This window comes from Centroberyx affinis, unplaced genomic scaffold (genome assembly GCF_046629955.1).
Source record: "Centroberyx affinis isolate AG114_WGS23_722 - 3 ecotype Tasmania unplaced genomic scaffold, CSIRO-AGI_Caff_v1 ptg002554l_1, whole genome shotgun sequence".
NCBI lineage: Eukaryota > Metazoa > Chordata > Actinopteri > Beryciformes > Berycidae > Centroberyx > Centroberyx affinis.
This window is the reverse complement of record NW_027280766.1, coordinates 125,170-140,000: the sequence shown is the minus strand read 5'-3', so window position 1 is coordinate 140,000 and position 14,831 is coordinate 125,170. Positions and strand designations below refer to the sequence as shown.

At 45.6% G+C, this 14,831-nt stretch overlaps 2 protein-coding genes across 2 annotated transcripts in view; both read right to left on the bottom strand.

Annotated features, from left to right (window-relative positions):
- Positions 1 to 387: 387 nt before the first annotated feature.
- sorbs2a (sorbin and SH3 domain containing 2a) overlaps positions 388 to 14,831 on the bottom strand; it is a 28,865-nt gene continuing 14,421 nt past the window's right edge. Inside the window, exons 13-25 of the mRNA XM_071534476.1 lie at positions 13,893 to 13,964; positions 11,728 to 11,784; positions 10,833 to 10,882; positions 9,886 to 10,061; positions 7,450 to 9,288; positions 6,675 to 6,754; positions 6,170 to 6,267; positions 5,575 to 5,689; positions 5,277 to 5,414; positions 4,898 to 5,089; positions 1,703 to 1,740; positions 1,383 to 1,489; positions 388 to 791 (exon numbers count right to left, since the gene is read on the bottom strand). Of these exons, the coding sequence (XP_071390577.1) occupies positions 730 to 791; positions 1,383 to 1,489; positions 1,703 to 1,740; positions 4,898 to 5,089; positions 5,277 to 5,414; positions 5,575 to 5,689; positions 6,170 to 6,267; positions 6,675 to 6,754; positions 7,450 to 9,288; positions 9,886 to 10,061; positions 10,833 to 10,882; positions 11,728 to 11,784; positions 13,893 to 13,964 (3,024 nt within the window). The 3' untranslated portion in view covers positions 388 to 729. The remainder of the gene's footprint in view (positions 792 to 1,382; positions 1,490 to 1,702; positions 1,741 to 4,897; positions 5,090 to 5,276; positions 5,415 to 5,574; positions 5,690 to 6,169; positions 6,268 to 6,674; positions 6,755 to 7,449; positions 9,289 to 9,885; positions 10,062 to 10,832; positions 10,883 to 11,727; positions 11,785 to 13,892; positions 13,965 to 14,831) is intronic.
- LOC139656839 (uncharacterized) lies at positions 2,772 to 4,388 on the bottom strand. Its single transcript, XM_071534467.1, has 3 exons — positions 3,417 to 4,388; positions 3,017 to 3,226; positions 2,772 to 2,909 (listed from the first exon to the last, which is right to left on the bottom strand). Exons 1-3 carry the CDS (start codon positions 4,386 to 4,388, stop codon positions 2,772 to 2,774), a joined length of 1,320 nt encoding a protein of 439 aa, XP_071390568.1.

Sequence of the window (14,831 nt, the reverse complement as noted above, 5' to 3'; positions counted from 1 at the left end):
CACATGTAACGGTTGTCTATAGTGAGTAACATCCTTTTACCTGCCATGCTGATGCAACATATTGGCCGCATGGCTGCAATGCCCATACTACAACACAGTTAGTATACTACATTAAACATGTCTGCATACATTAAATGACCCATTGAAAGAATACTGTTCTGAGAATGCCTTTGGGGGATACTTGTAATTGAACACTGAAAGGAAATGTAACAAGTGTTCAGATTTGTGATCCTTGAAAAAGTAATGTTGTGGCTATTATCTTGAGTGTAAACTGAGAACTGACTAAAGCTACAGAATCAGCCTGTAGTCATGGCCTTAGAGTGGAAACCACAAAGAATCGGTTAAACAAAAAGTCAAAAAGCACCCCGAGGGGCGCACTGTTCACTTCACTATCACTGAGTGTCTGCCACGTTCATTCTGCATCCCTCCATCAGTGTCAAAGGTTAAAGGTCACTGACTGGAGTACAAAGCTTGGGCGCTCCATGGTAGAAAATAAAGGAAACGGAATTATATTATTGGAACAAGTCTTCCATAAGGATGGCTAGTTACAGCTAAATTGTTCTTTCTGTGTGAAGCTGACAAGCCACACACACACACACACACACATATATGTGCGGCAGGTCTTGGTTGACCCTTCTTGGGATGTGGTATCCTATGGGGGCTGTGCTGGGGCGATGAAAGTGCCAGAGAAAGGGGCGGGGCAGGGGCGCTGGGGGTCTGGAATCACCATTATAGCTGCTTCACGTAGTTTCCTGGGAAGGTTCCAAACAGCTTGCTCCGTCGAGACGTCCCTTCACAAACACAAAGCAATACAATGCAAAGCGTCAGTGCTGTTGTAATTAATGCATGTATGTGACCTCTATGTATCAGCAATACCATAAACCTAAGTATATTTCCCTTTACCGAGTGTGTTATCATTAACTATAAACTGAAACTAGAGTAATCCAAAGTTGCAGTAGCATTAAATGTCACTGACACTCGCACTATTCCACTTCACTGGAGTCTAGTTATCATCCAACACAGGAAATTAAGTCAAGATAAGATATTTGGAAACACTTTTAGAGGGCAAAGTTTTGTGAGCAACGAAACACATGAGACACAAGAGGTTAAAATGTCAAATGGATTCTCAGAGCAATCAGGCTTACACTGGCCAGACTGCAGGCTGTGTTCAGCTGTGAGTGATAAAGTGGACTTCTTCAAGGACAGGCATGTTAAAAATATGTGGTGGGACCACAGCACCATCTAGTGGCCTACGCATGTTGATATATATATATTTTTTTCCCTAGGCAGTATCACAATGATTGTAATGTTTTGTTTTAAGAGGTGCAATATCTAGAAGATTTTCAGGGCTTGGAAAGACAAGAAGAAGAAGTCCAACATACCAACAAACCAGCCATCATCACACTTCTCCATCACATCGACGATGTCGCCCTCCTTCAGCTCCAGCTCGTCCTCGTTGCGCGGCAGGTAGTTATACAGGGCCTGGAACCTGTGGTGGAAAAACATGGATATCACAGGTAAACTGGGAGGACATGCTGCTGTAATATTTGAACAATTGTTGTTCTGATGATGATTACTGATGAGTAATAACTCTCAGATAATACAGTCTAGAACAGAGAGGAAGCTTTTGTTATACAACAGAAGCAATTCAGTGGAAATTACAATGGTAGCCTTGATTGTAATGACAATAGCAATGACTTACGGGTCTCCTCCACCATGGAGCGCATCCTGAACAAATCGCTGAGAGAGAGAGAGAGAGAGAGAGAGAGAGAGAGAGAGAGAGAGAGAGAGAGAGAGAGAGAGAGAGAGAGAGAGAGTAAATTCAAATGTGGTATTTGCAGAGTTTTGGTTTAAGGTTTCAGCATTACATAAATCAGTGGCTTATAATGAAAGAATATTGACAGGGTATGAACAATTCCTTTGACAACAAACCTGGACAAAGAAAAATCAACCAACCAAACAATCAGGCCTAAAATCCATTCCTTTAGCAGAAATACTATAATCTCTCCATTCCCTATAAGGAAAATCGCACTGTATTTAGGTAAAAAGCACTCCAACATGCAATGCTACGGAATATAGGGTGACCAATCAAGGTATGAGGTCTAAGTGTTAGTAAAGAACTCCATATCCCTTCCTGCACAGCTAGTAGGGTTAGAGCATGGGGTGACGGAGACATGCCCCCTACCCTTCGACCTCTAACGGGTGACAAAGAGGACCTCCTGGTCATGATGGGGCTACGGGGAGGTTTACCATCAACCACCAGATCCTGCTTTAAAGCTGGCTGAAAGAACCAGAAGCAACACACCTGTAAGCTTCAACAGTGACCGAGTCAGCCGCCTTCACTATAGGTTACACACCTACACACAAGCACATAGGCCAATGTCATGCTGCAAAACCTAATCTATCAATGTGTCAGTGAAACTCCTCGTAAACTACAGTACACACATACTAGCACACGCTTTTCCTTTTACAGGGAGTCACCATAGAGGGATTCACTCAAATAACAAGCATGTTCTCTTCTCATCTATCTACACCATAGCTGCTTGTCAATAGATGTTATTGTACAAAGACACAAACTTATGTGTCAGTTCCACTAATGTCAATGGGTATAAAACAACAGTGTCAAAGCAGGGTCAAAATTAGAGAAGGATATTATCAATCTGAGATGAGTTCCTATCATAATCCTCATCACGACTAACATCATCAGCATCAACACCACATCACCATCATGTCCACATTCCAGCAGCGGGTTTACCTTCACCTTGGTAGACCTAGGCTCTGGATGGGGTATAGGTGGAGGAGAGGATGGAGTGGCAAGGGGAGGAGGAGAGGGGGGCAGAGGAGGAGGAAAAGGGAGAGGTGGTTCTGAGTCGGGGCGGGATGGGACTGAGAGGGGAAGACAGGGGGAGCTTGGGGGAAGGGAAAAGGGGTAAGAGACAGAAGAGCGTTGCGAGCCGGGATTTGGAGAGGAGCGATGGAGGGGAGGGGCTGGCGAAACAGGCGGAGAGGGGGAGACTCGAGGTAGCGGCGATATGGTGAGAAGAGGAGGGGGAGGGGGAGTAGGGGAGCGACGGGGAGAGGGGAGGTTGGTCGGATGATCGTGCTGCTGCGAGGGGGAGAAAGAAGAAGAGGCGGGTGAGGAGGGGGGCAGAGGGGGTAGCGTGGAGCGTGGGGGGCCAAGGTCAAGGTGAGCAAGCCGTGTCAGAGTGGATGGACAGACATCAGCCTATGGAGGCAATGACACACATCAATGCTAAAGCTGAATCACAACAGTTGAAAACGCTTAGAAACTTGACAATTCGACTAGAATGAATAGCAGCTTTGCGAACTAGAGATACTTAATTTTTTATAATGTGTTAGGAATGTATCGCTGCATTTCAAAATCCAAGAGATTTAGTTCACACAGCATGCGCTACCTGTGGATTGAGCCTCTCATTAAAAATTCTAATGTTCTCCTCTTTGTCCTCCCTAGCTTCCTCCTCTTCCTCAATGAACAACTCAGGATATCCCGTCCCTGTGACTGACGGCAGCCTGTGAGACTCCACTGGTTGCTTATTCTGAGTTTTTGACAGCCCTTCCCAAGTGGCAGACAGCGGCTCCATTGTCACTGGCTTGTGAAACTCCAGCTCTAGCCGAACGCCGCTTGCCGATTCGCTGGCGGGCGCAAAAGTCGGGAGTTTCACTGCCGGTTGACAGGACTCCTTTGCTTCTAGCCTAAACCTGCTCTGGGGTTGATTGGTCAGTGTGGTAGGTGGGAGTTCTACTGCGGACGACCTCGAAGCGTCACCATCGTCTGTACTGGTGTGACCATCCAGAATCATAGACAACAGCTGGTCATAGGGATCTTGCACTTGCTGCTGAGCTTTAGGGGGTTTGCTGTTTTTGTTAACTCGCACAGCTGACTTGTGCCACTGTGGCACTTGTGTAGGCGACGCCACTGGTTCTGGCTCTGTACAGAGGACACTCTCTGTCTCAGCCTGGTATAATGGTTCAGTTGTTTCAGTGATACTTAGTTCTGTGTCACAATTGTATTGGAGTGAAGAGTCAGGCAGAAGAGAGGTGAATGAGGAAGGAGGGTCGGGAAGTGGAGATGGAGGTTTGGAGAAAGGCAGGGCTGTTGGGGTGTGGTCTAAACCTAGCATCCCTTCTTTAAACGAGGGGGTTGATTTTCTGGACAGAGTTCGGGGTGGCGGGGTGAAGCCTCTTTGTGGCGGCGCGGCCGGGGTCGCCCTAGGCTCCGGAGGCTTTAGGAAAGGTGTGAGGTCGGTGGGGAGCGGGGGAGGCGTGGGGGGGATAGGTGTGCCTGTGAGGGAGGGGCCGGCAGCGGAGGCTGATGGTTCCAGAGTGAGGGAGAGCCACTCACTGGTGACAGCTTGCAGGTGAAGCATTCTCGAAGTGGTGTCATGGGAGGGGAGGTGATCGGGGGAGGAGGGCGGAGGTGGATGGTAGAAAGGCTCCATGAAGGTAAAGTGAAAAAGAAGGAAGAGAGAGAAACTTAGGAAACCAGAGTAGAGAGGTATGTGTTGTGTGTGTGCTGTGAACAGGACTTAACGTACAAAACCTCCCTAGTGTGGATGAGCCATTTGCTCTTACTATATTCACACATAACCAGCCTTTGTTTACATGATTTTTTTGCATTTTTTTCACCATGAAATTTTATGTTTGAGCTTTTGATACATGTGCTGCAATATGTGACAGCTTAAATAAGTGTTTTATTTGTGTTTTGAGGCTGTAAAAGGTGTGGTGTTTGTAATGTTTGTAAACAATTAATGATGGGTTGAGAAATTTCTTGAAAAGCTTATTTTCTAACTAAAATAAGTCCAACTCTTCAAGAACACACAGAGAATAGACCCAAAAATTGTATGGGCAAACAAATTGCTGATAGTCAGTCCCCTACCTTGGGTGTAGAGCTTGGCGTCCTGCTGCCAGGGTAACCATGGGGATCCGCGTGGTGGGCGGGGCTCTTGGACGGAGAGCGCTTGACAATGTCAACATAGGAAACAGGGAAGATGCCTTGTTTGGTGGTGTCTGGGATCTTCCCTTCATACCAGTTCTGGTCCACCTGCCTTATCAGGATTACTCTCTCACCCTGTGGATTAATACACCCACATACACACAATTACAAAAGTACACAGGTACACACGCAAGTACACACAAAATATTTAACTGTGACACAGCATGGTAGTAATGAATAAAACCCTGCAATACTACAAATGACACCAGACATATGCATTATAAACATGTTGTACGCAGCTATTCACACACACAAACATTACACAGGCTACCTTTCTGAGAGACAGCTCCACGTTGGTATCGGCATTGAAGTTGTAGCGGGCCACTGCCTCTCCGATCTCTCTGACGTGTGCTGGCGGAGGAGGCCGGACCGGTTGCTGCTTCTCTGTGGATGGCATCTTCTGTGTATGTAGGAGTACATTAGTGTAAATGTGTGTGTTTAAGAGAGGGAGAGAGAAGGGAATAAGAGAGACGTGGCTCAGATTCAAATACAGCACAGACGTACTTACACAAACACACACACACACACACACACAGAGTTTATATCAGATGCGTGCATACCTCTACATATGAGATGGGGAATATCCCCACCCGCCCGCGGTGCTCTCCCTCATACCAATTGTTGTCTATCTGCCGGATGATGTTCACCGCATCACCCTTCTTGAATGTCAGCTCCCTGCAACAGAGTCATGTGATCAGAGCATCTGTACTGTATTGTACTGTACCACCGCACAGGAATGAGCAAGACGTGAGCTGGGCAGCAGCTCTACTCAATGACACAGCCACTTCAAACAGCAGAACTCATTTCATTTAATTTCATTTAATTTAAGCAACATCAGCAATGGCAGCCATTGAAGCATGATTCAGTATACTGAAGCACAACAGAATTCAGCTTTATTCATGCACAAAGTAAATTTATAAAAGCCATCCAGGTGGTGGTAAAATATTATGACAAAGTTTGAGACAGAGTTTTCTCAGAATGCCAAAAGTGATTATAGGAAAAAAAAGTTTACACAGCAAAGAAATGGTTAAGAATCTGAAATCATATCATTTTGATGATGCAATGGATGAAGTATTCATACACAGTTCAGACATTCATGCTTTAAAGTTTGGTTTCCTCGCGTACATATACGCTCTGTGCATTTACTGTACTCACTTAGCTGTCTGTGCCTTAAAATCATAAATGGCTCTCGCAGGCTGTTTCTGATGGAGGAGAGAGAACAGAATAAGTTGTGTCATCTGTTTATGGGAGACCTAGGAGATGAGAGTGAGAGAAAGAAAGCCAGCACACATTATCAGGTATAACATAAAATACAGCTTCACAAGATTTGTGAGAGGATATAAAGTGCGCTGAGGTAAAGTACTAGAGCTTGAGAAAAAAACATATGTGAGCCTGTGGAGGTTCATTCTGAAATGATTTTAAATAACTACACATCACCACATCAATTATTAGTGTAACTTATGCTGAAACCTAAGGCAGTAATTCTGAATTGTGTCAAAGAAAGAAAAAAAAAAGTGGGTTAATTGCTTTACTGCTACACAACCACATACTCCATATTTATCCAGCTTATGCTACTGCTTTTTGAATTGCAGGCTAGTATTGAGTATACTGGCAGGCTAGTAGTATAGCCAACCCATAATGCTTTAGTTCAGTGCTCTACCTCTCTGTCAGGAGTCGGTCTTCTGCTCTGGGGTGTGTGGCGTCCGTCCATGGTGGAATAACCCCTGGAGACATCCTGGTCTGTGATTGGCAGAGACAGGTGACAAAGGTCACAGGAGTTACCATGGTGACCATGATCATGCCACATGCATGCACAATACAAGTGTGCTTCGGGAAAGTGTTGAATGGTATGGTGACGGCCATTCCAACAGGCAAATGAGGGACTGAAAGCTTGGGGGGAAAAAAAACATAAGTGTGTTTTATTTCCATTTTATAGGGAAAACATGGAGTTTGGACTTTGCTCACAGTATGACACAGGAGACACATGCAATTGTACAAATTGCTGAAACACAAAATGAAACAAGGGGAATGCATTCCAAAACTGATATACCCTAAAACATTTACAAACATGACCATACAAACAAATCGCTCAAAGGAAAGAAAATGATCGTGGGATAATATGACGACTGAGTGCAAAGCAGAACAATAATACATTCAAAACAATAATAAAATAAAAACAAACATAAAAAAAAGAGTATTCATAATTATGTACTCCAACCAGGGTAATACAGACAAGTTTCCATGAATGTTATATAAACAGATGCTTGACAGTAATATTCATAACATCACACTAATGGATATCAGCTGATGGGGTGGTGAGCAGGCAATTTTGGAATGCAATGTGTGTGTGTAGGAAAACTATGTGTGAGTATGACTGTGTACATTAGGAAGTGTGTATGTGTATATTTGAGATGTGATTATTGTGTTATCTCCACCTGAGTAACAGAGAGCGTTTCCATTGCCCTGCTCTTCTCCGTAATCGTTATTGTTTGAGGTGTCTGAATGGTGTCCGTAACAGGCACTGATTGGTGACTGTAGCCGTGGGGACGGAATCTGTGGTGTGGCGGGATCCCGACTATATGAGGCATACCCCGTGGGGCTCCCATCTGGGTACAAAGATGTAGAGGAGTGACCCCCCTGCCCGCACAGCCTCCTCCCCCGCAGAGAGGAGCTTCGTTCAGGCACATTTGGTAGCAGTTCTGCCAGTATTCTCCGCAGGATGCTATCATCGGGCACCCTGGTGCCTCTGTGGCCTCTCTCTGCTTGGATGTGCTCATATATGTCTCTCAAGGCTATGTCTAGCGCTTCATAAATAGCCTGTTTGGACTTGGGTCTGCTACCTCGACCTCCACCGCCACTGCTCCTTCTGGAGGTAGGTGGTGAGCCCTTTTTCCTGCGGAAAGGCACTGGGCTGACCAGGAAGGCCAGCTTGGACATCGCTTGTTGGGACTGTGAGGTTTGGATTTGGGAGTGGCTGCTGCGGCTCTGCTGTTGAGGTCTCTGGTGCTCCTGGCGTGCCCGCTCCCTCTCATGGCGCAGCATGGTGGTGAAACGGGTATAGGAGGCCGGGCAGCGGCCTTTACAGGAGCTGATGAGGTGGCGGTGTTGGTAGCCCTGGCTCTGACCTAGGCTCTGGTGACCAGGGTGGTGGTGGTGGTGATGGTGGTGGTGATGACGGAGGTGGTGGTGGTGGAGGGTGGAGGATCCATACAGGCTCTCAGAGGAGGTTAGTGAGCAGTGGTCAAAGTCACTCTCACTACAAAAGGAGGAGCCTTCCACCTGGATGAAGTCACTGAGGTCTGACGCAGCAACGTCTTGTTCACTGTCAGAGTATTCTGGGTTGGCTCGCCGGCCTTGGGGAAGAGCATGAGGAGCAGCAAAGGATCGCCCATGGTGGGGTTCTGGCCCGACACGAGGCTGGCCCTCCGGGGGGCTACGCGGTCGATGCAAGTGATCCATGGTGTGCGGTACCGTTCCATTGTTTCCGTTGTTGTCCTCCTCTAGTAAAGACTCTATGGAGAAACGACGTTTTGGAAAACTGGGTGTGCCACCACCGCCACTGCTGGCTCGAGATGATGAGCCACCTGGTGTGGTGGTGCCCGACGGCACCTCACTGTCACCCAGGTTGGGCATGGATTTGGACTTCTGAATGAGGCGCTCATATTCAGAGATGCGGGTTGGCACCACATCCCGTGGCACCTCCATGCCCCAAGAGGGTGCCCAAGGAGAGAGACGATGCCGATGCAGGTGTGGCTGGCGCTCTAGCTCCAGGATGCGGGCACGGACCGAGCGGATGACTTCAGATGGGATGAGCTGGGCGCGGTCGATGTGGTGCATCTTACGGTAGAGCTGGAGAAAGCCTGGCGAATCGTGCGCCCGTCGCCGGTGGGGGCGAGGCAAGGAGCGGGTAGAGGAGGATCCAGTCTGACCTGAGGCATTCCCATCACACACCAGTGACCCAGCACTTTCTGAGCGGGTGGCATTGTGCCTGCTTGAGCCAGAATGCCCATCATTCAGGAGGTCGTCGCAGCTGCGTGACTTGAGCTTGCCGGGGGACGGTGGCGCCTCCTCTGCACTGCTCCACGTCTCAGTATCCTGCCGTTTTGTCTGCCAACTGTTCTTAAAACAGACAGATTGCTTGGAGGAGGAGCTGCCTTCTTGGCTGCCATCCTCATGACAATGGATAGGGTCAGAGGACACAGGGGATAGATAGGGGCGAAGATAAGGACCTGGAGAGGTCAAGTGGGGTGAGTACATGTTGCATGCGTCCCCACCTTTCAGATGTCCAACACGGAGCAGCGTGGTGAGAGAGAAGAGGGAGGAAAGCATGTTAAGCAATAATACCCAGCGAAAAGGTGGGGGAGTTGAGGAGAGGGAAAAGCAGCAAGAAAGATCATTTTAAATGAGTAAGCAGGAAGCACTGCATTTGAATCATGCAATCAAAACAGATAACAACACTAAGTCATAGATGGTGTGATCTTTTGTGTTCAAGATTTCCACAAACATCAATCAGGGAAAGACATAAACACACCAGACATTATAATACCAACACATGACTACAACAAATCCTTGAAATGTATAAATCTTTGATCAAAATACTTTTCCTTTCATGCTACAAACAGCTACTCTCAGTTCCTAGTTTATTGCTCCTTGACCTGGAAGGGGCCCTTGGCATAGTGTGAGAGGAGGGGCGGTGTCACTGTGATTATGTATGTAAATACTGCTGGCCATGTGGTTGAGTTCAGTACACACGTATGACACAGTGTGAGGGGGGGAGAGAGAGAGAGAGAGAGAGAGAGAGAAAGAGAGAGACAGACAGAAAGAGAGGGCGAGTGAAAAGGAGATGAAATTGCATTTGTGCATATGTGTACCTTTGGCTCTGGAGGGTGAGGATGGTGAGGAGCGGATGACTGGTTTCTTTAGGGTGCCGGCTCTGTAGGGATCCAGCGGTTTAGGGGAGGTTGCAGCTCTGCTCTGGTCAGACTGAGCACTGGCCTGGGAACCTGATGGCTCAGACTTCCTTCTCTTCCTGTAGTCACTGGCAGCACTGCAACACAGAGAAGAAGAAAGAAGCAGACCAGTTACCAGCTGCTGTACACTACGCACTGGTGCTATAAGTAAACTGCATTAAAATAAAATCAATTCTTTCTTTTTTTCTTATATATAATAGTGTCTTCTCTAAACCAATAAGGGTTTGAGACAAAGAACATGTGTATAAAAGGAATGTGGCATAGAGCCCTTATGTACAATCATGAGCCTATTGGCATTACTTCATATATCCTCATTATCCATTTTTCAATCCAATGAAGGCATTGTGGGTGATAACTTTTGTTATTTAAAATGCCCCAAAACACCACTGTCCGCTTTCTATTCACAACAACTGCACTCAATGTCACTTACATGAATTACATAGCTTATTCATCACATCCCATTTCTCCCCTCCCCATTAACCGAGGAAAATGCAATTGAATAAGCGGGGCATTGGTGAAAGGGAATGGGAGGAGGGGAGGAAAGAGGGGGAGTGAGGGAAGGAGAGGAGGTGAAGGACAGAGAATCAATGGGTTTGCTGGGTTAATTTATTCAGGCTCCGAGGAGTAAGAGGGGGATGGAAAGCGCCCTCCCTCCAGTGACTAAAGCAAAAAGCACACTAACCCTTATAAAGCATCATACAGTAAATAGCTGACACAGAGGCTATCTGCAGCAGGAGGGCAAGGAGGCACAGAAGAGTTTTGGATGCCATATTGCCTCACAACAAGGGCCGCTGCTGTTGAGAAAGAGGAGGGCGGGGGCAGAGGAGAATAAAAGAAGTAGAGCTTACCTCGCAGGCCTCTCTGGAGCCTTGTCAGCAGGAGCGATGTACAGCGATGTCTGAAAGAGGGCAGACAACAAAAGAGAAGAGTGAGCTCCGCATGAACAAAGACTGGAGGCAGAGCAGCTCACAATGCACAGCTCGCATGCGGTTGTTGCTGTGCCACACTCAAAACGCTCCCCCAGCGGAAGGTGTGATGGACGCGCGTTCCACATGGCACACCTGACCCGGGAGGAGGCCTACCGGTGCGCACGCTGAAGACGAACTTCTGCTCTGTCGTCTCCGGCGCTGCTGTGAAGGATGATGGCAAAAGTGGAATATCAAAGGATGTGAGAGCTGAGCTTTCAAGCTCAGAGGCCAAATGTTGCCCTGCAAAACCTGGCATGGATTAGCTGGAATGGGTCGAAGTGGTAACAACAAAGGAGTCGATATGCCTTATAACAGCAAGTCATAGCAAGGAATTGCTAAATATCTCAGTGCTAAGCTTCAAGATCTTACCTTGCGTCTCTTGCAAGATAGTAAGATTTTATGTGAATTATATTTTGAGGTAAAACTAAAAATCTAAATTTTCCAAGGAGAGAGATGTTAGCAGACAATAATTACAATTCACCAGCTGAAAGGGTGGTTAGAAATGATTCTGATCACATTTCAAGCAAATGGATGAATTTCATTTCAGTACTATAACCAAGCAGCATCATCACAGTCAAATGATGGCTTGTGGTAGATGGCTGACATGGTGCTGAGGTGAGATAACATGACAAGGCCATGGCTGCTACACTGTACGTTATTCTCATTTAAAGTCATCATATTTTCCATTTCATAATTTATTGGATTCATATGAGTACATACAGTTAGGAATTTGAGATTAACAGTGCTACTGGAGTACTCGTGAATATGAGATTACCTCAATGTGCTGGCGAGCGGAGATGTCTGGATTATAATCCAGCCGTTTTTTAGGAGGCTTGAGCCCCAAGCAGCAGCAGTGAGCAGGAGGAGGAGGAGAGGAGGAGGAATAGGAGGAAGGTGAAGATGAGGTGGAGGAGGAGAAGCAGTGGTGACGTCATGGGGAGAAACCAAAAACAAGAAACATGTGGAGAGAGTGACACCAGTTAGAGAAACTGAGTAACTGAGATGGACTAGTTCACAAACGTCGCACATGTACTTTGCATGTACAGATGTGCACAGACTCTACACACACTAACACGCTATTCCTGACAAACACGCAATATACACATACACACACATGCACAGACATACACACAACATAAACATCCGCACACACCATAAGCATCTACACAAATTCGAATGTAATCTATTAATGTTTTGTCCAGCTATTCCTACGGTGATCTTAAAACAGCTTTAATGTTCTAGCAAAATTGAACTATTATTAAACCATTTCTATGCTAAAATTACTGTTCCATGAGTCACACCACACCAACATTTGTACCGTATACACGCACATGTGCGCACACACATTTGCGCACACACACACACAAATGTGTGCCTGCATACAGTATACACACACACACACACACACACATACACACATACAAGCATGCAGTGTGAGAGCAAGCTGTAAGCAGAAAGCAGAGTGAAGCACAAGCTACAGTGTTGTGTTTAGTTGAGAATGGACTGAAGCTGTGCTTTAATGCTGGTTTACTAGTGCAGATAAACTACAGTTCATTCAGTTGGGAAAACATTTTTGTGACTTGTCACCTCAATAAACACTCAAACACTGAACATACTGTGAGATTCTGTACTGGCTGGACCAGTCAGTGCGTGTGGGGAAATGATCTACAGTCTAAGGGCTTATTCAGTGAGGTGCAACATTCAGAATATTGCAGGTAGAAATGTGACCCCACAGTCTAACATGACTCCGGAAAACAGAAAGTCATGCCAGCTCCACATGTGACATTTCCACCTGAATATTCTGAATAAGCCCTGCAGGTCATCACCTGATGTCATGCTCTGGCGTGGACAGAGGCATGGCCTCAAGACACTTGGTAAATGAATCAAGTCGGGGTAATTTGATCCAAGATCTGTGGCTAGAGGCAATCCCTGCCCTGAGCCACTGACATACTGTTGCCACCTACACCCAGCAGAGGGCACTAAAACCTTTAGCTGACTCCAGTACTTAAAGGGGAATGCCACCCATTTTAAGAATTCACGCGTTATTTCTGCCCCAGGACAGTTAAGTCAATACCTGTGAACATGCACCAGTCTTTCCTTTAAGCTACAAAGTGGAGAACTAACCCTTGAATTTGAAAGGGTTCTCTCTGATTTCTAGCTTGGTGCAACTGACTTAACTGTCCTGGGGCACAAAAATAACATATGTGAATTCTTATAATGGGTGGCGTTCCCCTTTAAGCAAAGCATTCCCCAATACCAAAAGTGAGCATAAACAAAAATACAAGCAGAAATGACTAAATAAATAACACACTAAATAAATGACTAAATAGATGACTAAATAAATAACACAATAAATAAATGCCTAAATACATGACTAAATAAATAAAACAATAAATAAATGACTATATAAATAAATTGATTAATTAATACACAAATTAGCCTGTGCAAGAGGTGTTGGAGAAACTGCACAGAAGAACAACAGGAAAATGTTTATCTAATCATTACGAAACTCATCATCTATTACATATTTATCAATGGGTATTCTGTGCAGTTCCACCAGCACTAGGTGCACACTGCCTTTTGACATATTTTCCAAACGTCTTCATCTCATAGTGGAGAAACAAGCTGATTTTAGTAGAATAATGAAAGCAATAATGAACCAACTGAAATAAATTGTCCCAGGTTTGTTTTCTTTTCAGCAGTTTATGAACATTCAGTGCCTGCTAGCCACTAGACCAAACAACCCAGCGACGCAGAGACATAAAACAACCTGTCACAAGGGTGGGGGGTTCACAGCACCCAACAGTACCACATGCCCAAACAGCTAGCCCCACCCTGTCTATTGGTGCAGACACAAAAACTCATGGGTGGGGTGGAGAAAAGGGGGTGTATGCCTATGGCAGGGTTGTGGTTGAGGGAGTAGCTAGGCCCTAAACTTACCGGCCGCCCAAACTCCAGCTCGGAAAAGAACTTATACCAAGGCTCGCTCTCTAAATCTATGTCATCATAGGTCTGGGAGAGCATGACAGCGACAGAGAGAGGGAGTAGAGAACAGACAGAAGACAGGGAGTGGAAAGAGAAGTCACACACAAAGAGAGAGATGGACCTCATGGTTAGGATTGGGCAAAAGATGCACAGGGAGATGGGCAAAGAATGAACCAGAATGAAGTTTTACACTGGATCATGGGGACAAAAGCAGTAATGCAAAAAACATTTACTATTAACAAATCCTATTATGACTATGGCAAATTTCTGCTTCACATTTTCATTGGTTTGAAATATTTAGAAAACTTTAAGGAATTCAAACAATTTACAAGTCAGTCAAAAACAGTGCATATGTTATAAAGTAATCAGATTTGTTTAGACTAAATTATCTAATATAGAAAGAGTGTAACCACTGTGGTGCCACTTGCCTCCACTGGGGGCAGTAGAATCACACTATTTCAACATCTAGGCCCTTATTCACAGAACTGAATGGTAACAACATTGCTGTACACAATATCTGCAGCCCAGTTATTTGATATTCATTAATTTCATATTCATAAATAATGAATAAGGGCTGCAATTCCCTGAAGGAATCACATTACCGCTGCCTTATTCTCAGCCATAGTTCAGGTGTCAGCCTTTGAAAATGAACATGTTACACCCACCCTTATTACCCACACCTTTGTGCAGGTTCAGTGGATTGCATACTAAATATGTCAGAATGGCAGAGAAAGCCAAAATTCTCACCAGCAGAACTCGAAGAAGTGGTAGTGGCACTTATTGCAGAATTGTTTGGAAAAGACATGAGGGTTTATTCATAAAACTTACCGTTAAAGACAGGGGTGTCTATTCACTAACATTATGCTATGTGTGCCTGCGTCTGATATAATTTGC